Source organism: Nomia melanderi, chromosome 4, assembly GCF_051020985.1.
Source record: "Nomia melanderi isolate GNS246 chromosome 4, iyNomMela1, whole genome shotgun sequence".
In the NCBI taxonomy this organism is placed as follows: Eukaryota; Metazoa; Arthropoda; class Insecta; order Hymenoptera; family Halictidae; genus Nomia; species Nomia melanderi.
In genome coordinates, this window is record NC_135002.1 from 515053 (window position 1) to 541873 (window position 26821).

General features: G+C 50.4%; 1 protein-coding gene across 13 annotated transcripts in view; it reads left to right on the forward strand.

Annotated features, from left to right (window-relative positions):
- Nucleotides 1–26821, forward strand: part of eag (potassium voltage-gated channel protein ether a go-go) — a 131582-nt gene that overhangs the window by 39612 nt on the left and 65149 nt on the right. For 7 of the 13 annotated variants that reach the window (XM_076367363.1, XM_076367372.1, XM_076367371.1 and 4 more), the window contains exons 1-2: nt 4119–4666; nt 21648–23014. In XM_076367363.1, the coding sequence (XP_076223478.1) occupies nt 22936–23014 (79 nt within the window). In that variant the 5' untranslated portion in view covers nt 4119–4666; nt 21648–22935. The other 6 variants (XM_076367364.1, XM_076367370.1, XM_076367367.1 and 3 more) reach the window with 6 other exon arrangements.

Genomic DNA, 26821 nt, shown 5'->3' on the forward strand with positions numbered 1-26821 from the left:
CTGCGCTTCTGGGAACTGGAGTGCGGTTTATCTTGTCCTCGTCACGTGTCTCCGACCGATCTCCGTCGAGACAGATCCCGGGCTCGTAAAACTTTTATGAAAGAGCAGTGCGCGGCGACCCGTCAGCCGCGATTATGTCCTCGGCTTCAAGATTTCCGTAAGCGTCGGAACGGGCAAAGCTCCGGCAGCTCGCGAAAAAGGGGGCTGGAATTAATTACGCGCGATTTCCGAGTGCTTTAAGCTAGATACACGGGCCGGCCGGCCTCTCGACTGGCTGCCGGCCAAATGGATTTCCAAATGCGCGATCGCTAACGCGGATGATCTCCCATCCCGGGATCAATCGTATCATTCGATTTCACTGGAACTTCCGTTCTATTCCTTCGATGAGTTATTTATTTCTCAATTATCCCCGTGCTCCTCCCTTGTGTCTTTATCGGTTGTTTATGTTGGGTCTGTTTCAGTACTTCGCGACGTTGCAACGAGCAATAATGAGCTTTTCGAATCGATTAATTCTAGTTAGACATCTATCTACCCTACACATCCAAAACTAAAAGCTGAACATTCGAAACAGTCCACAGGAAGAAGGATCCTAGTCTCTGTAACGTGCCTCGAGGACTGCAATCTGAAAAGTCCGCTAAGTAGATGAAACCACGAGTGTGGAACCGCTCCGAGATCCTCCTGCAAAACCACCAATCCCGTTTCTAACTTCTCCGATACTCCTTGCAGGTAGCGTTGGCGATGCTCGCGAGTGAGCTTTCCGCGCCCCGAGATTACCCTTATATCGGAATCGCCGAGCTGTTGTTCGCCCCTACTTCCCAGTCCACAACAGCGAAGGGAGGTGTCCGGAGTAGCTGTTGTACACGCGGATCATCCGAAAACTGCTAGTCGAAAATGAGAGTCGAAAATGAGAACAGCGGAGGAGTCTCGTTGATCGTGAGAAAATTACCATTGAAAGTTACCGTCGAAAATAATGTAGACGTCGAGTCACACATTACATAGTAGTTTGAGTTTCTCCTTTCTAAACTGCAACGTCTCGACGCGATTCGACTGTTCCTCTCGATCGCGAACCGGTCGTACAGCCGACCGCCGGTCTGAATCGAGCCGAAGGCGCTCGGATAACGCGGACGGTGTTCGCGGCTCATTAAGCGGGATGACAAACCAGTATGGTAATGATAGGGGTGATAAGTGCGCGGCCCGCGGGAGCCGATGGAAATGGGGTGGCCGGCGAGGTGGCGCCCTCCCTTCGACAACTTCGATCGAGCCAACCCCCCGGCTTCTTCGCGTCTCCCGCTTTCTCGCCCCTTCCCCTCGCCATCGACACGTTCTTCCTGCGTTTTTCGACTCTCCGTGCTTCCTTCAGGAACGTCGCGACGACCTGGATTACCCCGCATTAACGCCGGAGCTACAGCGGCACTGCCTCCGCGCGATTAACAGATTGCTGGGGAATAATTATGAAACGGAGATTCTTCGCGAGAGAATAATACGAGCGGAGACAGAAGGAGCGGTATCTGAAAATGGAGTTTAACGCGAAATCCGTATAACGGGGAGTTTTTTAATTGCGCCGTACAGGGTTCCACTGTACCAGAATGAGCTATTTTTCTTCTGTCGCGATCATCGAGAAGACACGGATCATTTTCGTTGACACTGCCAAGTAATTGATTAATTCTTATGAACGCAAGCTGGACATCTCTGTAAATGTATTTGTATAAATTCGAGAAGAAAATACGAGAGTCGGTTTTATCGTTCGGCAGTTCTAGCGTTGAGTGGTCAGGGTTTCTTCGCTGTATCGAATGCTCAGCGGGTTTCTTTCGGCGGAAAGTTTCTTGGGAATACCATTTTCTTTGGCGATAAGATGTTCCTCCTTTTTAGGGGCACTTCGGGAGAGTCTTCCGAGTGAGAGGTTGGATGTTATTAGCGGCTGTGGTCGTAAGAGTCCTTAATATTGACCTTGTTACACGAATCTCAACAAACAAACAAACGTATGTTCACCGCGTCTTTTAATATCATTCGTTGTAATATTATTAATTAATCGATCAAACTGCGATGCATCGATCTATTGAAACAAAGCCTTGTTCCTCGATTCACGTACGATTTCTGTAAGTTGACCCCAAAAACTATCACCTGTACGCGATTGTAAAGATATTCGAGTGCAAACGGTCAAGTCTTTGTGATCCAGCGACGATCCAGCCTCTCGAAGCGACAGGACCACAGTCGGAGTCCGAACCTTTTGACGGGCGTTCCTCGAGGACTGCTTTGAGGCCGGCACAATGGCGGCCGGCCCCGTCTTTATGCGCTCGGCCGAGTAATTAAAGCGCCGTTCATTAAAACGGTAAACACGTTTCGCGGATAACGAGACGGTCCTGGAGGGGTCCACTCTTCCGGCCGTTTCCGCAGAGTCCGCGGCGCGGTGTCCCGCGTGTCGACGCGCGTACCCGCGTTCCGTCTCTATTAACCTAATAAACCGGTGTCACCCGGAAAACCTCTAGCCACTGGCTGTCGCTCGATTCTCCCCGTCCAAATCCCAGCGGTTGAACCCTCGAACTGGAGAGCTTTCTTCAAAGTTTCTTGCTGTGAAACGCCTCCATTACGAACGGTTTTACGACTATCCGCCAGCACTGCGACTGGCAATGGACACTCTGTGGACCAGTTTGACGCAGTAGAACTTTGATTTTAAACCGTTCACCGTCAAGTAACGGAAACGAAGGAAATCGTTTGGGAAATGGCCATAGCCCACTCGGTTCGACAATCGCACAGTTTATTAACCCTTTCACTACGGCAGAACGTTGCGTCAACGCGGATTTCTAGGAAAGGGTTTCGAAACCATGGCGACACTGAATCGAACTACATTAAAACGATCTAAAATAATCAGATTATATAATGTACGACCAACGGAAGATGGAATTGCTGAATTGGAATTGAAGCGAAATTTTTCAAGGGCTTTTTGGCGACCACAATAGCCAAGGGGCGAAGAAGAATATAATATATCTTCTTTGTCGGTACAGAATTAGTTCTCAGACCTTTGTCGAGAACTTCATTGCGAAGAATAGCGGGTACGAAAACGATCGTAATGTTTGAATTTGGAGGCATTGAAGAGGACGCGTCGCAGTGTTCGTAGCCGTGAAGATCCCCCACGGAATCGAGTCGAGCCAGAGATTCCTCGAGGACGATCTCTCTGTTCGTGCGAGGCAGACGGAGCGTGAAAATCAAAGAGTAACCCGGTTATCGCCGCTCCTCGGGCCTTCCACTGTTTTCATCCCTCAGGTCACGCTAGCGTCTGCGTTGGCTATCGCAACCCCTTCGCGTCGGACGGAGACGACGGACGCTTCCGTCAGTCTTCCACGAAGAGTTCCGTGACCGGTGGCGAGTGGAGTTTAATACGGTTTGCTCGTCCTCCGATTGACATTGTTTCAGGCGATCGTCGATTGCTCGATGGTGCTGGCGCCGAGCTGGAAGGGACTCGTCTTACGCGCAGCGCGAAGAGCAACAGCATTGCGATCACTTTCGCCCACGGTGACTCTATCGTCCTTCCCATATTTCAATTTCAACTGGTTTTCCTCCATTAGCGTTGCTGTTGCCTCGAGCGGAAACGCCGGCACCGCAACGACTCTGTCCTACGAAATGCGATCAACCCCCATAAAATGATACAAAACGATCGCTAACATCGGGCAGCCACAGGAACGGCCAATCGGGAAATATAACGGCAACACGGAAAGTCAAGCCGAAAAGACGAACGCATCTCTATATACACCCATGACCAGGGCAACACCGAGAAGGTCACCCCGTTTGATACTCCGCAAAACTATCTCGGATCAATCAGCGAGCGGGGACTCGTCCGTTCGCCGCGGGGAGGGGGTCGTTCGGCGCGGAACGAAAAAGTTTCGCTCGGGAACCACCCCGTTCCCGGCCCCCTCCAGCGAAGGGGCAAGAGAAGCGTGTAGAAATTCGAAGAAACTCGCAGAGCGGCGAAACGGAGGAAACGAGAAAGACTCGGTCGTCGGCGTGAAGAGGGTGCGCGCGGGTCGAGGAGAACGGTATGAAGCTCTCGCCTCGGTGGGGGAGCGCGAGGGGGTGGTTCGGGGGTAGCCAGCGCCGCCGCGGAGGGTGAGTCGTCAGTCGCCACTCGGTCAGCCTGCCGCACGGCTGGGTTTCGGGATCCGTCTGCGCGAGTACACGCTATCTCTCTCTCTCTCCCGCACACGCCCACGCTCGCAGGGACGGCCACACGGACGGGGAGGCGCGGAGATACGTTGCAGTCCGCGGTGCACGGCGATCGGTGTTCGGCGTGCGAGCACGCGTCGGAGCTCTGGAACGCGACGCGCGTAATCGGGGGTGGCGGAGTCGCTCGCGCGAGCGCCGCTCGTGGCCGAGGCGCCGGGGGACGATGACGCTCGCCGAGTGATCAACGGAGGAAACGCGGAACCCGGACGCTACTGGCTCGCGTAGCCCGCGTAGCCCGCGTAGCCCGCGTAGCCCGCGTCGACCGCGACCGGTCAGCGCGCGTGCACCCGACCGCGATCGATCCTCGGGCGATACGATCCAGAAACGCGATGGACAGAACCGCCGCCACCCTCCTGCGCCGGCCGAGATAACACCGGACGGAGCCACCGCCAAAGGAGACCACGGCCGCCGACCACCGCGACGAACCACGCCGGGATTACTGTGATCGGTACGAACGCGGATGATTCGCCGCCGGGATCCATCGGAATCGGGCGAGTCCCATTTTCCGCGATAACAGCCCCCCTGCCGCCCTACTCTGCGCGCCTCTCTCTTGCTCGATGATCGTTGCGGTCGCGTGGTGCGCCACCGGACTGTCCCTCTCTGTTCCCTCTACCGTTGTTGCTTTCTCTCCGTCTTCCCTCCGTTGTTTCCGTGTTACCTTCGGCGGGGCTGCTCGCGTTCGGACCGCGGGGGACGAGTTTCTTGGCTCGGCTGTCCATTTGTGAGTAAAAGTACTTTCCGTTCGCGGAGGATGCTGGTTCGATAGTGACGATCGGACGGACGGTGTTCCGAGCTAGTCGGTTTTAATGTTCGCGAGGGGGGGTGTCCAGGCAGACTGCCGATGGTTTCGGCTTCGAATGAACAGCTAGGTGTAGGTGCTCGCTGGATTGGACCTGTCCGATCGGACGAGAATCACTCGGTGCTCTGTGGATCGGTCGCGAGAAGGTAGTATCGTTGAAAGTGGAACGCATGGTGCGCCACCGGACTCTCCTTCTCTTTTCGCATCCTCTCTGCCGCTTTGTCTCTTTCCTGTTCCCTATTCCCGTGGTACTTTCGTCGAGACTAGGACTAATTCGGATTCAACTGGAGCAGGCGAGTTTCTGTTGGGTTAGGTGTTCGTTTGTGTCCATCCGTGAATAAAGTATTTTCGGTCGACGAAGGGTGCTACCTCGACAGTGACGATGATTTCGACAGTGCTTCCGCGTTCACGCGTAATGATCTTGGGAGATACTGGTGGTGGTTTCAGTCTGCAATGGACACCTAGATTTAGGGGACACGCGAGTATCGCTGGATTGGACCTGTCCGATTCGACGAGAATCGTTCGCCGCCGTGTGGACCAGTCGGGAGACGATGGCTTGGATTAGGGTGTTGCTTTTCGCGAAACTCCGACTGCACAGAAGAGAAGTTCCGCTTGGAACAAGCCGAAGATCTAATAGTTCTCGAGAGAAGTAATACGCTTCGGAGTGTACAGCGTCGAGAGATGCAGTAGCAAAATAACCGACACGCCTTTGAGAGAACTAGTCGTCTCTATGGTGTCCTAGCGAGGACACCGTGCGATATTTTAAAGGCAGACGCAAGTTCCTCGGAAGATTAGTCGCGAGAAGGTAGCACCGTGAAAAGTGGAACGCGTGGTGCGCCACCGGACTCTCCGTCTCTTTTCCCAGCCCCGCTGCTTCTCTCTTCCTCCTTCATCCCCTATTTCTCTGTTCCGTGCGTCGAAACTCGTGACACCGACTAGGACTGATTACGATCGGCCCGGAGGGGACACGCTTCTGAAGTTGGCTGTCCATTTTAGAGTAATATTATCGTGAGTTCTCGTCGACGGTATTTCTGGCAAGCGAACCTTTTCCTGAAAGTAACGGTCGGTTGGACGGTGCTTCGGGGTAGTCACTTTCAACGCGGCATCTGTTCGAGGGAAACGCTTCTAGAGTGACTCGCGATAGTCTCAACATCTTGCCGAACCATCGTCTTATCCGAAAATTATTCGTTTAAATTCGATAGGCTTACCTTGCTTACGTATAGTACGTTGGAACGATCGAATAACCGAATTCGTGTGCGGTCGGTTGTGGAAATACGAGTCGACTCGTGACTGGTCAGCTAGCTGTTAATTTCGAATGGATACCCGCTGCAGGAGACACGCGTCTATCGCCGGATTAGACCTGTCCGATCCTGATCGGACGAGGAACGTTCGTTCTCGCGTGATTGACAGTAGACGGCAAGAAATACAGAGACGATGGCTCGGATTAACGCGGTAGCTTCGTGAAACCCTGACCTCGCGGAGGAATTCGACTCGGAAGAAGCCGGAGATCTCATAGTTCTCGGAGAACCGATACACCTCGGAATGTACAGGATCGAGAAATCTAATGGCGAGAGAACCGATATATCTTCAATCTGTTCTTAGAACGTTGCAACGACGAACAGAGAGGTCCTCTCCTGGCCGATACCCTAAAGACAAGTACCTAGATTTGGATTTAAACGGTATTTCGAGGGGATCGATGGAATTGATAAAATCCATAGAAATCTTTCGTCTCCGATGAAAATGTATAGAGTTCGGGTTCGAGTGGCAGCAGTTCCTTAGAGGATCAGTCGCGAGAAGGTAGCACCGCGAAAAGTGGAGCGCGTGGATCAATTGTCCGACCGAGGCGGCGTCGCGCAAACGAACCACGCATATTTTCACCTGACCAAGTACGATTCGGGGGAATCTTCGAGCGCGAAACACGCGTGTAATTGCACAGTGAACGACCAGGTGACGGAAAGTCGGGAGAGAAAGGTCGGCCAGCCGTTCGCCGAGCGTTCTACGCCATTGGCGGTGAGTGCAGCTGTACTCGACGGGAGTTCCACGCGTGTCCTCCGCGCTCCGGCTGGCGGGGGTTGGTATACTTGGAGGTTGGGGGTGGGTTGGCGGCGGCGACGCGGAGTTACTCGGTTCCCAGCGCGAGAACAGGTGAATCCTTTCGGACAGGGGCCGAGGAAACAAAGGGATTGGCAGATTTGATGTTTCGATGGAGCGAAGGGGTGTGGTTGGACGCAGGATCTTTATGCAAACTCGAGTATTTCGTAACGTAATTAGACGATGTTTATGTGGTGGATAAGCTGCGCTGTAACTTAGGGTGATATAGATTTGAATTTCGACATCGCAAAGTGTAAGATTTAATATTGAAAATTAGAATCGTTAGTCTTTGAACAAGTCAAATGGTAATTGACGTAAGTACTTAGGTATATTAGTACGATAGACTTACTAGCATTGCTTTTCTGATAATTCCGGAAGCTGCATCGAATAGCCCATTGGTCCAACATAATTACGTGACTAAATGACTTGATTGCATTTTAAATATGAAAGCTTGGTGTCGCCAAAGCGACGACATTCATCGTCGAAGGGTTAATTGTCCAGTCGAACGAATGGCTATGCGGAGAGCGGTCGTTCGTACGAGTTCGCCGCGATCCACGGTGATATCCGGCACGGTGGCCGTCGCGAGGGAAAATATTTGGGTCAGAGAGGGTCAAGGAGGCATCGGAGCCGCCGCACAATCACGGAGTCGACGACTCGCGGTTTCCGAGTCGGCGAACGTGCGCCCCGTTTCGTCCCTTTAACGCGTTCCTCGCTATCGGTGCTCGTTAAAAATGGATATTTAACCCTTTGCACCCTGTTGGCTGCGCTATAGAAACGTAATTTGCATTGCCGCTGCCGCGCAGTTCATTCCGAGTCGCGAAATTCGTCTTTTATTCCGACTGAAATGAAGCGAATCGACGAAAATGGCCGGATCACTGAGGATTAACGCGTCGATTCGCTCGGTATTTAACGATACTTCGAACGAGGACTGATAATTCAAGCTTCTCTCATCTCATAGGGAATTTTGAGCAATGTTCTGGTCATTTAATTTATTGGAATCAGGAATAATTGGAAGTTTCTACGTGATGCCAACTCTTCGTGGTCGAACGCCGCCATAATGGCGACTCCGATATTCAAATCCTAACCTATAAATGAATTTCATAGCTATTCAAATGACGAGAAATTAATATATATACAATACGATTTGTTATACAAACAATTGTTACAATTAAAAAAAATTTTCTTCTACGAAGGGTTAGTGAAGTTGCCACAATTTGGGTTTAGAAGGAAGGTTCATTCGGCGGAATTTCCAGTCGCAAAGAGAACGAGCAGTCCACTGAAACCTTTCCGTTGTGTTTCTCGTTAAACATAAACAAGTTGTCGGCGTGTTATCGGTAGATTTTTCGTCTGAGTCGTTGTTGGACCGTTGTCCCAACAAAGGGGACGATTTCGACAACGTTCGAGATAATTATCCACCCTTCGGGTACGGGCACGCTAGATAGGGTGGCTGTAATCGGTGGTTTCTTTCTGTCTTGACGCGAGTTCTGGACCACTGCCAGGTTCACAGGTCGCCGCGTTTACAAACTCCTGGTACACGGCTGGCTGACGACGCGTTATCTATGCATTTCCAATACGGGACCATTTTCTCTCTCTCTCTTTTCTCCTCTCTGTGTGTTTACCTTGAATTTAAGGGGTCCGCACGTACAATTTATAGCGCGGCGAGCTGTTACCGCGATTTCGAATGAACAGAAGCGATTTATGTTGTCTTATTTCACCCTTTTCGTTACGATCACCACATTTTCTCATAAACTGGATGAAAATACTGGATCGGTTGCAGATTAATTCAGTTTTTAAACAAGAAATAATTAACCCCGTTGCTCTTCGAAAGTATTTTACTAGAAATGCTTCATATTTTCCGATGAGATAGACACTGCATCTCGTGACGCATTTCTGATTTCTTTTGTTACGATTATCAGAAGAGCGGAAACGTTTCTTCGAAATATAAGTGAATTAAGATACGAATAAATGTATTTTTGTAGCTCGTGTAGAAAAATTGGGGAAAGTCAATCCGATTACTCGATAGTTCTAGTTTTATCGGGACTCTTTTCTTTACAAATGACCGGGTTCCAGTTTCTACTTTTTATTCCGTTGTTCATGGAACATAGGTGTTTCCAGTCGTTTTTAAAAGATATGAAAATATTTTACTAGCCGAGTCTGGCACAAGTCGGAAGCGTGATATTGATCGCAATGAATTTATTCAGTTCTAGATACGAGAATTTAATTGCCCCGAGTAGCCTGGTCGCTCGCTCGTAAATATTGCGTCTCGAATAAAAGTTTAGAATTGCTTTGTGAATAGCTGGAGGTAAAGGCGCACTCAAGTTGAGTCGATAAAACTTGATTAACTTCTGGTAGATTGCATTGATTAGTGAAATATGTCGGCTAAGAGTTTCGATAATTGTCCTCTGGTACGATAGGTATTTAACTATCAGTTGCCGGACGACTTTTCAAAGCTTCAGGACCTGGAAACTTGAAAGCGTTGAACTTTAAAAATCTCGAAATTTAAACTGAAACTTTGAGAATTTAGAAGTTTGAATATTTGAAAACTTGAGACAACTTGAAATATCGAACAGATGAGAATAGGAAGCATTCTTCATTTAACGGTTCGCTCCAACGAGTCAAGACCAAATTGATCGGAAGAAACATTGAAATTGGAACTCGTGAAACACAAATATGACACAGAAAATCCTGATGTTTCCTAACGGGAAAGGGAGAGATCGGTAGAGAAAGAAAGAAGAAGCGAACCCCGGCGTAATAATCTAATAAATCGGAGCCGGGGAGTTCTCTCGAGTCGTTTCGGGTCGATTAAACCCGAAAAACGGTCCGGCATCGGGATCGAAGTGCCTAGGCTCTTCTTAAACCGATCTGGTTCCGTGTTTTCCGCCCCTTTTGCCACGAAATAATAACGAGCCGTTCTCCGATCGTCCGCCCCGGCGAATTGGCCGGCCCTTTTCCGTGTGCCGCGAATAGATTGGGTTATGAATTCGGTCGAGCCCTCATGGGAAATCGGAAGCCGTATACGCGGCCCGTTACCCCGTGGCCCGAATACAATTTCGTGGCGTTCCACGTCACCGATCACTCGAACCGTCCGATCGGTTGCTCACTTTTTGCGAGGAACCTCGTTCAACCCTTCCCGAACCTTTCGCGTCGACTTGTAAATTAACTCTTATCATTCTGAAAGGGAAAAAGCAAAACCAAAGGTTCTATATAATTTTTATAAACTATTTGTTTATTAGTGGGAGTAGTTAATTCGCTTAAAAACAAATTAATTCACTCGCACTTTACTTATAATGCGGATATGCTTTTTCTCGTTGCAAAATATTAGGTTCTTGTCGTTTTACTGGATTTGATATGAAAATTAGAATTGGTAACATCATCGTACACCGAAAGCTTACCGAAGTTATAGTGAAGCGGTAATCAGTCTACAAGTTCACTGCCCTTTGGTTCCTCTCCGGCCATTTTTTCGCTCGTCCGCCATTGTTGCTCTCTCCATTGGCGCGTTTCTATTCGCTCGCGTTCTTTCTACCGTTAACCGCTTCCATCATCCGTGTCTGGCATCTTCTGCTAGTCTTTCCTCTCCCAGTGCGCAATTTTATTTATGCAGGCCCACGACTCGCTTTCCACCGGCGAAAGCAACGCGAATCCCGGTCGAGCGACACTGGAATTGGCCCGTTGAAATCTTGCACGCGATGTAATTCGATTTCCTCGGAATCAGTCCGCCGGGCACGGCGACAAACCATCGGGGAACGGCGCAATTCGCGCAGCTGTTTGTTTTCTTAATCGTTAATCGTGAAATACTGACCGCGTAATTCGTTTCGCGGACTTTGGGCCCAACCTAAACGATTCCGTCCCCCATGATTACTTCGACGCGTCGATTGCCACGGGAATCTTGCGTGGCGAACGCAAACAGAAGCGATTGTCGAGCGCTTGAAGATAACGTTGAAGATATTTCAATTGTTTACGATTCAATAACGATAACGATAATCGTCAGTCGGATAGTCTATTCTTTAAATAATTGAACTCTTTAAAGGTAGCGCGCAGGTTTAACGGTTAACTGCCCGATTCTTCTAAGGTCTTTGCTACTGCGATACACGATCGATCTTCCTCTCGGTCTAGAAAAAAAAGGAACGTTATTTTTGCCGCACCCTGCGTAACGAATATAAAGCGCGGATAGCTCACGAATCCCGCCCCTAAATCGCAGATCCGTTCTAAGCCCTCGTCTCTCCGCGACGCGAGAGAACTTCGCCTAATATCGAAATACATTTCGGTATTAGTTTATTTTCCCTCTGTTCCGTAACATGCTCCCGTTGGAATTTGTCAAACTAAGGGTTGTCAACCACGATGCATCGTTGTTCGCCGTTGTAAAGGATACGCGACTCGAGTGAGAAGAAACACGAGTATCTCCGAAGGCGACATCCAATCCCGACACAACTACGCCCCCCACCCCGAAGCGAAAACGCAACATCGATCTCAATTAACACTTTCTGTGTCACGCGAAGTTTCACCGTTTCTGTTCAAAAGCTTCATTTGCACTATTTAGCCATAACGAACTACCAATTACGGGAATTCTTCGCGAGGTTGGGTCCGACGAGGGGCTGCAACTTCTGTTCGATGTATCTGTTGGTACTGCCTTTGTTTCGACTATTCATTTAATCCGATAATGTCGAAGCTTCTTTCGAGCTTTTTCGGGTGTTTGCTTTGGAAAAGTTGAGAATTGGATGCTTAGGATACGGGTGTTGTTTCGGGGATAACTTCTTCAAATTTACCTCATTCGTTCAATCTAGGATTTTCCATTTCTGTGTTTACTCGATTCTCTCAAGGTGAAAATTTATTCATCGCGCTCCTTTTTGGTCGATCCTAATACGATTAGAAATTCCTCGATTTCAACGCGAAAACGACCGAATATTCCCACAGCGTGCCATCGCGGGGATTAACCAAGACGCGCTGGCGCGGTTCACGGGGTTAAGGAGACGGTGTCATCCAATTAACCCCTTGTCCTATACATCGTGCCGGAATCATGATGCAAATTTTCATCTGAATTTGACAAGTCCGAACGTTATTCGCGCTGTTCGAATACACGCTGAACGTTGCTATTATCGATCGTTAATCTTAGATATGAACTCAGGCATGGAGTAAGCGTTAAACTCTCTTCCAGAAAAGACGAAGCAACGAGTAAATTATGGCTACCTAAAAAGAATGTTGCTTATTCGATAAAAATTTCTAGAAACGAGAAAATGCGAAGAAATCGACTGAACCGCATTAGCTTCCGAGCGAGCGAATCGCGAAAGAAACGACAGGACAAGGGGCTAATCAGCGGCGCGGATTCGGCATGCGTCGTGACCGGGGTTGCGTCGACAAGGAGCGCCAGCCGCGGATGAATCGTCGGTACGGAACCGTTCCGGCCTGTTAACGACCGAATCGAGTAAAATATCGATCGGTCGCGGGAATGGAGGTCAAGAGGTCGAACATAATCGGTTCGATTCCGGCGGATATCGCGTACGTCACGTTCGTTCTTTGGCCCGGCCTGGCGCTGGCTTCGGGGATCGTCGAGACGATCCGGCGTCGAGCGATTTTATAATTTATAGACACGCCGGGATCGCGCCGATACGACGGGGACGGGATGTCGCTCCTGAACCAACCGTTTATCTTCGGGGATAAAGGGAATCGGGGCCGAGCACCTTCCTGACAACGTATCGAGCGCGACAATTGAACGGAATGGATCCGTTTCGAAAGAAACGTCGGAGAAATTGCAGATTATTATTCTTGGTGTTATCATATACTTATTTTTATTATTATACAGTTATCGTCATCGATATTGTTGTCGGTGGGTTATCGTAAATGTTATTCTATTATCACCACTATCGTTATTTCTTATTATTCGCATTTCAACCGCAAACATCCACACTGCCGATCTTCGTCCTCTCCACTGGCACGTTTCAGATATAGTCCTCCGAAATTCATTGCCCGATTCGCAACCAGCCCGGGATCTGGGTCCCGATTCGCTGGAACTCTCTTCGAAACGGTTCTTTCAAAGTGTTGCTCGCGTTAGGCTGAAAAAAGGAGAAGCATCCCGTCTCTGGCGAGTCCGTTTGAAAATACGACTGAAATAATGAATAGAGCAGGGGGTTGGGAGCGGATCGCCGTCGGAAAGTTGCGCGTCGAAAACGTCCGGGATCCGCGAGTACATGTTGAACTTGGTCCCGTCCCTAGCGGGCGGTGTTCCCGTGGCACGGTTCGCCGGGGAACGCGGCCGGATCGCGAAACAGGGGCGCGCGGCTGACGTCATCCCGTGCACCGGGACTCCATTGACCGAGGGAACTCTCTCGGATCCCGTCGCCGTCGACGGCGGCGGCGGTGCTTTCAATGAAATTCTCTGTAGAATCGGTTTAGAAAGATAAGGACCTCGGGTGACTCGGTTCGTTTTTCAGGCTGGGTCCGCAATTTTTAGAACCTCCTCCCTAACCAACCCCTTTAGGACTTTAATTTATTCAAACGAAAGTAACCAGTGCTCTCGTAACTACGACAGTTGGGGGAAGGGAACGTTGCTGGTAGATATAGACGATAGGTATTTATAGCTTTCCACTTGATGTTAGTGGCGAATCTCTGCTATCAACCCTTTGCACCGCAAGTATTTCGATATTACAAGAATAACAGTGATAAAATGACCGTGGGACTTTTACACGTGGGACAACACGTCAATGCTTGAAGATCTTTGGGCATCCTTTCGTTCATCTTTCTCTTCTGTCCCCATTGGTTGATATTTTCTTTAACTCGGAACCCCTTCGCCCGTGCTCCGATTCCTTGTTCAGCTTCCAAGTTCCCCTCCACTTATCCAGTCATCAATCTCCCCTGCCCTTTGCCTTCCAGGAGTCGTAGGTGCAAGGTGAAGCCGAAAAGGTAGCCCACCGTTCGTCGAACGTTGGAAGGTCGATCGATCGATACGTACTCGCGCGCACCCCTATAACCGGGCGGACGGGGGAAACGCTGCCATCGCCGACACGCTGCCTAGTGTCAACACGGCAGCCGAGGTTACCTTTTCGGCCTTCAACTTTGCCACCCTGTTCGCAGCTGGTTGAGCTAGGTCAAGCAAGCAGCAACGGTTACATAACCCGCGCCGCGGTCGCCACAGGCCGGATCGTTTTGCGACGTTACCGCCTGCGAAACGGATATGTGGATACGCGCGCGGAGCAATAATAATGTCGTAGGCCGGGCCGTGCGCCGGCCGGATGCGAATCGAATCGATCGACGATTCACGGCTGATACTCCGTTGCGTGGAACGGTTTAGCTCCATCGGCCAGCCGGTTTCCTCGTTGATCGCTGCGTTGTTGCAACGGTGAATGCTAGATTGGCATTTTCGTTTACGAACCGGTGGAAAATGGGCTTTTACGCGAGTGTACCGTGGGAACGCCTGGGCCTGCGAGCTGTTGTAACAAAAGATTGCTTTCATGGTGGATAGAGGGGTTGAAGGATCGTTGCCTCGAGCTGAAGTTACCGCGAGCCATCGATCTCCGAGCGAAAAATCAAAGCATAATCAAAGACCGGTTCAACGATAGACACGAAACGAAGCGTTTCCCAGGGAAAACCACGAAAATCCAGGTTTAAAGCGGCATTGTCAGCGAGATAATAAATTCCAGCTCCCCGTTGTCGAGCCAAATATTTTCGCGTCGGGCTCGCGTCGTTCACAGAACGTCCCGGGCCCTCAATTTATCCGTCAGCTCGATAATCCCGCGACACGGCGGTGTTGTCGGAAGGAGAGCACGGCGCGCGGCGCGGCTGAGCACTTCCGTTTGTCACCGGGAGCCATTGTCCTTGCCTCCGCCACGGGAGCGATTTCTTTTGAAGAAGAATGGACGTTTGAGGGCGGCCGCTGCGGACCGTGTCCCTGTAACACTTTTCCTCGTTCCTCGTGTCCCGCGATCCCGCCGCCCAGGGAACGTAATCACGCGAAGTAGCTATTCGGAAGAGACCGAGTCGGCGTTACGGCTCGTTACCTCTGAAAGTGGACACACTTGTGGCCCGGGGCCGACGATCATTGCCGTTGGCTACGTCTGTTTAACGATATTAGTGTCCCGCTGGGGCGTGCAACGAGAATCGTTGCGGCCAACCCTTGCCGCGGTTCTTTCATCCCCTCGAGCACCCGCGACGCGTCGTTGCGAGACGACTCGATGTCTAATTATCCGGTGCAGGGACAAGAGACACTTGAACTGTGCGTTTCGTCTGGTTCGTAGCTTCTGCGGTAAATGGCAGCGGTCGCATCGGTTGATGCTCGCGCAGCGAGAAAATAGTGAAACACAGTCTTATGCTTGGAACTAGGTGTCGAACGCGGCAGAATTCGCCGGTGAAATTTCCAGCCAGCAGGCTCCGAGATCCCACGTTTCCGTGGATCCCCTTTTTATCATCCGAGTCGTTCCATTCGTTCCGTGCGCCTGATATAGCGGAGCCGGCGGGTGTCGAAACCTAGCGGAGTGCTCGATTACGTGTTTGTTCGATGTTCGGCAAGGCGACCGGTGTCCGTGCTAGGTAAAAGCGTGGTCCTGGAACCGATCGATCAACGGGGAAGGAGAAAAAGGGTAAGCGAAGCGCCGGCGGTCGTGCCAAAAACTCCACCCACGAAAAATGACGGGCTACCTTGAGATACGGCTTGCTTTCTGGCGAGCGGATCGCTCGAAATCCGGGTGACCTCCTTCCGGAGCATGGTCTTTGCCCCCTTTTCCTCTCGCCTTTAAGGATCGGACTGGGAACCTCTCGTCCCGCTGGACAATGTTTTCCTATGTCGTTCGAGGAGCATTTCTTAGTACACCGTTTCGCTCTTGGAGCCGCGCCTCGGCGAATCGCTGGGAAAATCGGCGGTGCAACTTTGCAGCTCGGAGGACCTTCGGCGTCCTTTGGGGATCCCCTCCGGACCCCTCGCTCTCTAAGAATATCTGGAGTTTCTTTAAGGACTCCGGATACCTTTTAAGGGTTGCGTGAAAACTTTGCCTCGTTCGGGGACACTCTCGGGTACTTCGAGGGCCCCGGATCCCTTAAAAATTTGCCACAAAGTCCTTCAGGGATCCTGGATATCTTCCAAGCGTCAGCCGCAAACTTCAAGTGTCCTTTTTGGACCCCCGCGCAGGTCTCCTACAGTGCTTAATGATTCTCCAGGAACCACTGAAATATCTCCAAGGACTTTCGACGTGTTTAAAAGACGCTCGAGTGTCTCGCGGATATTTTTAGAATCTCTGGAGGTTCTTCTACAATCTCGGGTATCCTCTAAGGACCCTCGGAGTCGCTTCGAGGGTCGGGAACTCAAAGAATCTCACAGAAGTCTTTGAAACTCGGACAGAAACGTCGGAAACATCGTACGTGTAGAGGAATAATAATGTTTCTCTCGGTCGACTACGGTTTCATTGGTCGAAAATTCTTCCGTCGACGAAGGTGGACGCTGCGACGCCATAGGGCTTCCACGGGGAGCCGATTTGTCCCGATTGTGCTCGTTTCCGCGTTCCCTTTGTCCCGCTTCCTCTCTGCCCCGCCGATGGGAATCGAGTAATACCCGAGAAATTTTCCCTCCGGGAGGAAGATGGCCGCCGGCCACTGCCTCCGCCGTCTATGCACGCCGGTATCGCGTTCCAGCGAGAACCTTCCATCGATTGCGCGAGCTACTTCTCCACTTTCACGGTGACCTTCGCGAGTTATTAGAATTCTTCTGAAATCAGCCGCGATTTCGTTTTGTTTCCGGTGACGGCGAACGGCCCCGCCTCGCGTGCCAACAACGAGCACCGGAACGGAGGCGTTAAGAACGTGGAGAGAGGCCAGCGATCGTTCGCGAAATCTTTTCCGGTGCGAATACCTTGATCCTCCGGTTTATCGTTGCTTTAACGCGCTCGCCGCGATATCAACGGTCGTGGAAGTGCCAGGAAAATCATGTTTTTTCAATCGCATCGTTAACCTTCCGTTTTTCTCGAGAAAATTTCGCTTGTCCTCTGTCAATAACAACGCGAAGAAGCGAAGAAATTCTGCAGCGACGAGTAACTTGTTACTATTTGGTTTCTTGATGAGATTCAAGCTGGATAGCGTGGATTCTCGACTTCCACGGAGTCGAGAGTAGCCTCGAGATCTGACGAAATTTCACGATCAGCTCCGACGTCCTTGCGAGGACTTCCGGTACTCGCGAGTCGTCCCAGTTTCGTCCTGTCCGCCATCATTTCACTTGCAGATTTAAGCCAGTCCGCTCGCCGAGCCATCCACTCCTCTTATCTGTACCGCTTTAATCCGAATCGATCCGTCTATCGCGATCCAGGAACGAAACTCGCCCCTCGCAGCTACTGTTCTAAGGAGAATTGATCCCCCGGTTCGTCGCGTTTAACCTCAGCGCGATGAATTTGCCAGGATTTTCACACCAGAAGCATCGAGAGCTTTCTTTGGGCATTATAACTGTGCAGCGATAAAAGTGACTCGTCTTCGGTTCCTCGTAAAATTTACATGACACCGTTTATTTCAATTTCATGGCATTTTTATTGTAGCTTCTGCGCAAATCGACGAGTGTTCTGGCAAATTCCAGCGGAAGCTCCTTTATAACTCTGCTAGTTATAAAGCGAAAATCTGAAATGCATCATTCTGACCCGCATGGTAGTTCCGGCGTTAAATAAATCTTGCTGCGACAGTCGACACCCAGAACACCAAATATACGGGTCGAAGAAAGGGAGATTTCCGCGTAGCGGATTAAACAGTGCGAAAATGTACAGGAAAATCATGCCAATAAAAAAATCTGCCTTTCAAAATTAAGAAAGTTCCTATTCATTGGAAGCGCACTTCGGTTTTGTAAACGAAACACTAATAATAGTCATCATTGATTTCAGTTCAGAGTCAGACACGTCATTAAGCTTCCCACGGAGAAGGTTTTCACGTTAGAAAATCTTGGTCTATAAAGGGTTGAACGTATCGCGAACGACCCAGTGGCCAAGTTTCTCTTCTTACGTTGCTCGGAATTCACTGTTTTTCCACGAAGCTTGCACGAAATCGATGTGTATAAATCTAGCTCGGAAGCTTCCCCGGCTCGGCAGGCAGCTTCCCGATTGGACTTCTATGAATTCCACTTACGCGATTGCTGGTCGATAAACCGGTCCCCGTTTCGCGCGTTTTCGTCACGAATTTCGGGATCCTCGCGTCCAGCAGCGCATAGAGCAATGGCGGTCGACCGTGGACCCCCGGCCTACGTAAAAACACAGCGTTTTAATTGTAACTTATTTCTTTTAAATTGAACACATTGACTGCCACGGTGGTCGCCGATGACCGGAACTTCCAAATTACTCGACAACAATTACAATTCGTAAGATAACAGGGAGTGAACGAAAATGTTTAATAACGCGAATAACTTGCTCATAGTGTAGCCTAATAATTGCGTACCAAATAATCGACAATTGTTTCTTTCTATTTTTGCTACGAAGGAATAAGCGATACATAGAACGCTGAAGTTTCTCGTGGCAGTCGACGCGTGACTGCCAACCGAAATAAGTACGCACGGAGCAGGAACCGGTAGCGTAAGGAGCTCGGCAGCTCGTGACAAGGAGGAACATCGATAGGCTTGGTCTCGGGAATCAGGGGCGAGGCGCAGCGGCGCGCAAAAGTTATTACCGGCAGCAATTTTCGAAACGGCACTGGAGAACGAGTGGCGCGCGCCGGTATCGGGAGTAATCTCGGCCAGCACAATGCCTGGGCAAAACAAAAGCTATCGGGCCTCGGATCCCGACTTCGTAGCCGCGGAATGGCCGCGCGCCGCAATCTCGGCCCTGGCCAAGTCGGGTTTTCCCGAAAATCTCAATGGACAAAGGATCTTCTTCTCGAATGCATCAGTTGCACCTGTCTTCGTTTCTCCTCGGATACGAATGCGGAATGGAGATGTGTTTGATCCTAGCTTACATCGTACCCTCACGGTTTTATTCTACTTATTGTCGTTAGAACCCCTTTACCAAAGATTTCCAGGTGATTTAACTTGACACTTTAACTTGCTAGGATCAGCTAAAACAGCAAAATGCACAAAATGGAGAAAACATATCAGATCATTCGATTGAATTGCGTTGTTATTACTGATCTTGCTCAATGTCACCGCATTCAACATAGTTTATAATATAGAAACGTTGTCAAGTAATCGTCTTTGAATTGAATAAACCATACTAATTCGATTTGATTGGGGATCACCGGTGACTCCCAAGGCATTCAACGTGCTAATAGACTTAATTAGCAGACAATTAAATGTGCCGCAATTCGTGCCGGTCGATAAGTTATCGGTACAGGATCGGCAACGATTGGCAGCGCCTCTAGCGGCTGCGCGCGGCAGTCCCGAGTAATTCCCGCGCAAATTGCGAGTGAACGGTCGCGGACGAGTGCTGCGTGCAGAATTGCAGAATAGGATAGCAAAACCTTTGGATTTCTGGTGTTGGTTAGCCGAAAGTGCGCCACGAAGGGCCGAGTTTGTCGCGGAGGTTAGATTGTGCCAGTGGTGCGTCGTTTCCCGGCAATCGGACCGATTTAATTTTAGTCCGATAGCGTCGGTCTCGTTGCCAGTATTTCTGGCGTTGGATCGATTCGCGGGCTTCCGCTCGAAAAACGCGAGCAACCTAGCCGATACCCGACGAACGGACCGTTACCTCGCCCGTATAACGATGGGGTTCGATTGTTCTGGAAACCTGTGAGTACTATCGATCGAATATCATTTGCGAAACGAAAGCTCGCGAGGAGAACGTCGCTTAAATGGTTGCCAATTCTAATCGAACGTTTCCCGGTGAATTCCAAGCGGGCATATATATATATATATATATATCTGTGGCGTTTGTAAAATCATAGACTACTTTCCCGATGGAAATTGTGACATTTCCAGGGACGGTGCGTCGATTATTTCCTTTAAAGATCGGAGTCATATCGGACGATGACAAGAACGGCCTGTGCCTGTCAGGACAGGTTCCAACCTGTTCGGTGGAACGGATTGCGTCATTAAATTCGACGTGTGGTCACGTGACCTGTCATATTCATCGCGAAATCCTTTTTGTCGGATCCTCTTGCCAACTTTTCACTCGCTTAACGCGTTCGTCTATATTCCACGAATCATTTTTCTCGCTTTTAGTACTATTTTCTTGCAAACGGAAAATATACTGTAATTATTCCGAATTTGGTCGTTAGGATCGCAGTTCAGTGCTCCGCCATATTGGCTGCGAACCGAGAAGCTTCCTTTTCGATGAAAAGTCTTTTACCAATTTCCTACGGTTTTCAACATTTTTCAAATTTTACGCACGAGCAAACGAAAAGTGTAACGTGAAAAGTTTATATAGTGAAAGACAGAAAATTCTACTGCGCCGAAGTGACCGAAATTACTCGATGTATCGCATTGAATGCCATTGGGCTCACAGGTAACCCCTAATTAGATCGAATTACTACAGCTCATTTAATGAAACGACGATTGTTTGGAAACGTGACGGTATTATAAACAGTGCTACCTAATGCAGCTAGATGAACGCGGAATAACAATAATACAATTCAATCGAACGATTGATTATCATATTCTTTCCATTTTGCGCATTTTGCTCCGTGAAATCGTGTGGCATTCAACGTGTTAACCACATATGGTACCACATATGGTACACGCCAATGTTTGTAAAAAAATATTTTTAATGGATACATGGTCACGGTCGGCGGTACACGTTGCAAAGCAGTGAAAACATAGAGAAACAATATCAAAATATATAAAAATTATTATTTTATTGAAAAATTCAATACAGTTGATAAGCAAAATATAACTAACGAGGTTATAAGGAACGTGTTAATTATCGATGCGATACAATGCGTTAACAGCGTCGTTAGCGTTACTTACCTGGCGGTGTAGCGCGGATCCAGCCATTGAACGGTGGCTACTGTCTCGACTTGGCACGACTTAATGCCCGCAGCGTGAAAACACAATTTCATCCGCGCCGCTGGCAAGATACCGCGGCTCTGTCGCCGAGATAGGCAACCGCCGTCGCCCCATTCACCAAGGGAATTAGCTGCAACTTCTGAATACCGTGTATTGATACCGGGAGGGGGGAAGCGTATCGCGGGGCGGGTCAGGCTGAATGCTCGCCGCACTGAATACCTCTGGCCACGTGTCCTTACATTCGCTCTCAGATTAGCCAGAGATAGTCCGGTGAAACCTTCCGTAACCCTTCTCCATTGTACGGTTCGATTAGAGGTCTCGTGATTACGGCCATTGTCCCTAACGATAGACGACCCGTTGGTCCCTGCGTGGGTCTAGGAAGACCTGGAACCACCGACTCGCAGCGATGCTTCCTTTCTCGCGTATTCCTTTCTCCCGATGAATCATTGCAGAACGCCAGTTTCACGGTATCCACGCGAACGAGCAGGGAGTCGAACGAAGGACGAATGCTCTGATGTCATCCTAGCCGCGCGATAGTAGGAGGCACCCTTGTGTAACAAAGCAAACCCGCACAGTCCAACATCCAGCTACGCGCGTCTATCCCGTCTGAAGCAACGGTTTTATGAAGGAAACTTTAATTCGACGTCTCGTTTCCAGGTGCAGCAGCGTCGTCTCCTCGTCGAGTGACAGCAGCCCGAGGAATCGAGCGAGCCTGATCATCGGCCGCCTCCGACGAGCATTCCAAGTCGCAGCCAGCCATCGGAGGAGCAGCGAGAGTACCGGACGCGCAGTGCCCTGGTCAAGATTCAAGGATGTGACCTCGGATTCTCCTGCATCCGCGTTCCCCCCGCAAAGGGATGTTCTCCTCCGCGTGCACCAGCTGCACCGACGCCGAGGAGGACGCCGAGGATGTGGAGAACGACGTGGCGGACACCATCGCGCAGTCGTCTGATTACTTGCCGTCGGGTCTCCGTGATAACGCGCGCGATCACCTGGAAGGACTGCGGTTAGATGGGTCATCGGTCGCGCGTCCACCAGCCGAGGACACTTCCGCGAGGCCAGCGACGCCGTGGTCGCCGCCTCGATAAATCCGAACCGCCGTCCCCTTCGTTTCCCAGCTCGCTGTTCTCCTCCTCCCGCAGCCGGCCCATCCGCTCCTCCGCCTCCTTCTCCGCCTCGTCGTCATCGTCGTCGTGGTCGTCGCTCGCATCCCGGGAACCGGCTAAGCCCACGCCCGGCGCCGGACCGGACACCGAGCCGGCCGCGAATCGGAGGGGAACCGAACGCGCCGAGGAACGAGCAGCGTCCAGGTGACGAAAGCACGGAACCAGTGCCATCTCCCAAGCTACCCACGAGAGAGAGGTCCGATAATCGTCATTGTCATACCGTATACCGTTAAAAAACGTTCTAGGAAGTGATCGAGGAAGCTCCCCAGGCCGCCGAGCTCGAGGCCCCGTATAAAGCCGCGCGTCCAAGTGTCGGTGTTCGCGGGCCGACACCCAATTCGGAACTTGTTGAATGGATCGGTGGTGGTAGGCGTACGCTCGGTTGCCCCCTTAGCCCGGGACCGGTCGACCCGCGACTCGGAACCAACCCACGATGCTGATTTGCCCGCGGGTCATGACATTCAGTTAGTGTTGTGTGTCGTGGCCGGCCTGTACGTCGCGGTTCGCTCTCCGACCGGGGCACCCGGGAAGAGGGAACGGAGGGAGAGAGAGGGAAAGGGTGAAGGAGTGAGTGAGACCAACAGAGAAGACGAAGAAGACGAAGAAGAAGAAGAAGAAGAAGAAGAAGAAGAAGAAGAAGAAGGAGAGGCGGTTACCGAGGAAAGAGGATCCAGAGATGAGGCGTGCGAAACAGCCCGTGTTTAGCGTAGCCGCAAGAGGCTGGCCTAGGTCCTGATAGCCGCTGCGACCAGGATCCGGGGATCATTCAAGGTGAAAGGATGCCAGGGGGGCGCAGGGGCCTGGTCGCCCCGCAAAACACATTCTTGGAGAACATCATACGACGGAACAGCAGTCAACGTGAGTAACGCCGGCTTTGATTGGTTTCGTTTTCCGATCGGATCGATCACCGCTCGGAATCGGCTGAACGCAGCCCCGGATAGGGGTTGGAGGGCGGAGGCAGGCACGCTTTTGTGGGAATTCGCGGCGTTTCGGTGCGTGCCGCCTCGCTTCGCTCTCGCCGGCCCTGCCCTGCCCTGCCCTGCCTCCCCCTACTCCTTTCCCACGGAAATAGGTCAAACTAATAACTTTACGTAACCGCGGCAAGTGTGCAGAGATAAAAGTTGGTCCGTCGTGCTCGTAACAAGATTACGCTGACCATGATAGATTCTACTTACCAGGGTACACCCGCGGCTGATCCTCGCCCCCTCCCGAACGACTCTAATAGTTCGGGAGACGCGGTGTCAGCCGTTTAACCACGCGTTTCTTGTCAATTTATATTCCTTTCTTTTCTATTCTACGAGTCGTACGAATGCTTCCGGCGAGAATAGATTTTTAGGTTAAGCGGAGTTTTGCCAACGAGTATACCGCAGATCTCTATGCAAATTCGATTCTTCCCATAAATGCATGGAAATTCGTAGTCCGGTAACAAGTTTCGGGTTATGAGGTACGAGTTTACGCAATAGCAGGCACGATTAACTCCGTGCTTCTTCTAAGCCGCCATTTCGTGCTGCGGATTTAACACTTCAATGGCTAATTGTCCCGGTAGTCCCGGAAAACTGCAAAGATAATGATTCGTTTGAAGAGGCCCGAGCAGGAGCGCGTGTCTTTAAAGCGGGTAGCACAGAATCTACCCGTCCGTGTCCTCCTTTCACCCCGTTCGTCTGTAATGGGATGGGGGCGGGAATATTTAATTAATATAATCGGATGAGGCGGGTAATTGGCGATATCGGACCGCCTTTTCTCGCGTTTGTTTGGATTCATAGGCGTACGGCGAGCATCGGTGCGAACCGCGTTAATTGGCGTGGGTTAATCCGTTCACCGGCTGACATTTCGAACTCGAACGATCGCACGGGTCGCTAAAAGTGGCCGACTCCATTCTAGTCCCATAAGAAATCGCCCAAGACAAACGAAACATCCGAGAGTCTGCCAAAGACAAATTCTCCGGACAAAGTTCCGGCGAAGTTCGGCAGAGTCAGAGTGCACGCGCAACCTCGGCTGGCCCAGGTTCCCCGAGCGCGTTGAATCCTCCGGCTGAACGTCGCGCAAACATTTGTCCGTTGACGCCATCCCGCGATACCGTCGGGAATGCTCCCATAATTATTTGCCGTATCGATTCGCGCGATCCTGACCGTAAACACCGGCTGATTCTCCGGCTGAGTCGAGAGCTTAAGAGGATTCGAGCAATCGACGCCCTTGATGCGGCGCTACCGCGATACTGACTCCGCAAGTGGGTCTAACTAAGTAGATGCTCCTCGGTCTGCCGCGTTCTTCGGCTGTTTCTCGAATCACTCGTCTTTTCGTTTCTTTTAGCCTCACTTTTGTGGATTCGATTGTTTTCGACTCTGTTGCGTTGCCTTCCGTTAACGCTGGAACTACCGGACGCATCCCGACCCATTCTTGATTTCTTCATTTTGCAATTGTTAGAAAGACGACAGATGTTTCTCTGAGAAATTATTAAGGACACTCGATTAGTAACAGGCAAAGCAAAGTGCAGTGGCCTATAGTAAAGTGATCTCGCCGCTAGATCTCAGCCGACACAGCTAAGAAAGCATCAGCGTTACGACACTCCGCCCAGATTCCCGAGCACGCGACCGCCAAAAACCTCGTAGCCGGCGTATCGCCCCGGTCAAAGGTCACCGGCGATGAATAGGCTGTTGTGAAAGGGTTAATCCGAGTGTGAGACGCTCCGGCATTGACCTATTAACTCGAAAAGCCACGGGAATCCCAAGATCCGTGCAAGCAACCGCAAAATCTCGATCGAATCCGTACGGGCGCCAAAGTAGAGACTCGAAGGATATTCTCGAGACTTTCGATAAGCATAATTTTCTGTTAGAAATGGAACGAGTCGCCATTGAAGTTTGCTACCGTATGTTCACTGAAGACGAACAGTCTTCGTATCGAACCAATACGACTCGTACAGTTTCTCTACCCTGCAACGCAAACTCGCAAGACGAAATTTATATTTACATGTAATTCGAAACCTTCGGAAATCTACGACTGTAATTTTCATTTCTCAAATCCTCTTCTCTCGAAAACTCGACGATATGAAACCCATGCGACTCGAAGATCTTACGTTTCTCCCTATAATTCGACTTATCGAGGTTCTACGCTACTTTTCTTTATATTTCCCTTCTCTTGGCCCCATTTCCCCCATTATTCCAATATAATATGCGTTTACGTGTAGTGCCTGGTTTCGTTGGGCATACCGCGGAAGGATCAAACGATCGTTCCGAACGGGAAATAATTTATCCGGTCGGCACGCACAGAATTTCGGCAGCGTTACGCTCGCCGCGTTCCTCGGCCATTAATATTAGCCGCGGCCGGGCGTCGACGGCCCTCGCCAGCCTGCGGATCGGTCGCGTTAATAATCGTCCTCGCGAAACATTCCCTTGGCTCCGGTCGGCGATTCTCGTCGTCGGGTTTTTTTTTTCTCTCGCGAGGATATCAACCCCTTTGCTCAATGGGTCGTGGATGTTACGCGGTCGTTATAGCCGTGTGCCGTTTTACTCGATTGATTTTGAAATTTGTGTCACTGGGAAACGAAGCTTTCTTGCCAGAAAGTTCGCCCCGCGGTTTCCGCTCGCAGCGAGCTGGTTTCCGTGATATTTGCTCGACCTTTTCCACCGCTGGTTCCTCTCTGCAATATTTCGCGGATCTTGCTTCGGCGTTCCGCGCTGACCAACTTTCCCAACTTCCGGATTCACCGTTGGACGCGAACCGAATAATTGAAACATGAAAAATTGTGATTACTCGGTTGCCGGGATGTACCGACTCGAAAGCTTACCTCGCAACAAAACCCCGGCACTGCGGTACAGACGAAAACGGAGAAAATCAATGGATACGCCACAGCAAGGTCTCAATCTTGGTTCGAGCTGCAGGGTTCCTCGTTCCGTGCGGCAAGCTTCACGGTTCACCGTGATGGAGGAGAAAAATGAGGAACTCTTTCGACCGGGTATCGGATCTTCGTACGCACTGCGGATCGTGATTAGGTCGGGACTGCTGGGAATCCGGGCAGCGATACGAGAAGCTCGTCGTCGCGACGATTTCGATCCCCGCTGGCTCGTAACCGTGTTCGGGATATTGCGAACAGCCGGAGATACGGAACTTTAACATTCCACGACTGCGGTCCCTCGACGATCATTTCCTTCTCGCTTCGTTCCTGAATTTTTCTCTTCGAGATGGTCCAATTAAACGTGCCCGTGATAAGCGGAATACTTCAGGGTCCGAACTGGTTTTTCTAGGGCCCCGTAAAAGCAGCCCAACATTGCTAATGGTTTCTAGAGATTTTAACTTTGCTCTGGATAGACAGTAATTACCGATGTTAACGCTATTACTGATCATTCTTATTATCGCCAATACTATTACTAGCAATAGTTACTGCTAATAATCACAGAGTCGTAATTACTACGAGAAACCTCAAGCTCTCGCCGTCCATCCCGCGAAACGCGTATCTTCGAAGAATTTTACAAAGAATTTTAACCGACATTGTTCCAACAGTCAAAGTATTAAGTACACATCGGGGGTGGGAAAATTCTTAGTCGCGGCTCTGTATTCATCAACTTGGCTTCCTACATTCCGATCTCCCGTGAAACTTTGGCAACACTCCCGTGGGCGTCTCAACTTCCGTGAACCCGTTCTCGTGAATTTCGGGAGTTATCGCGTCAT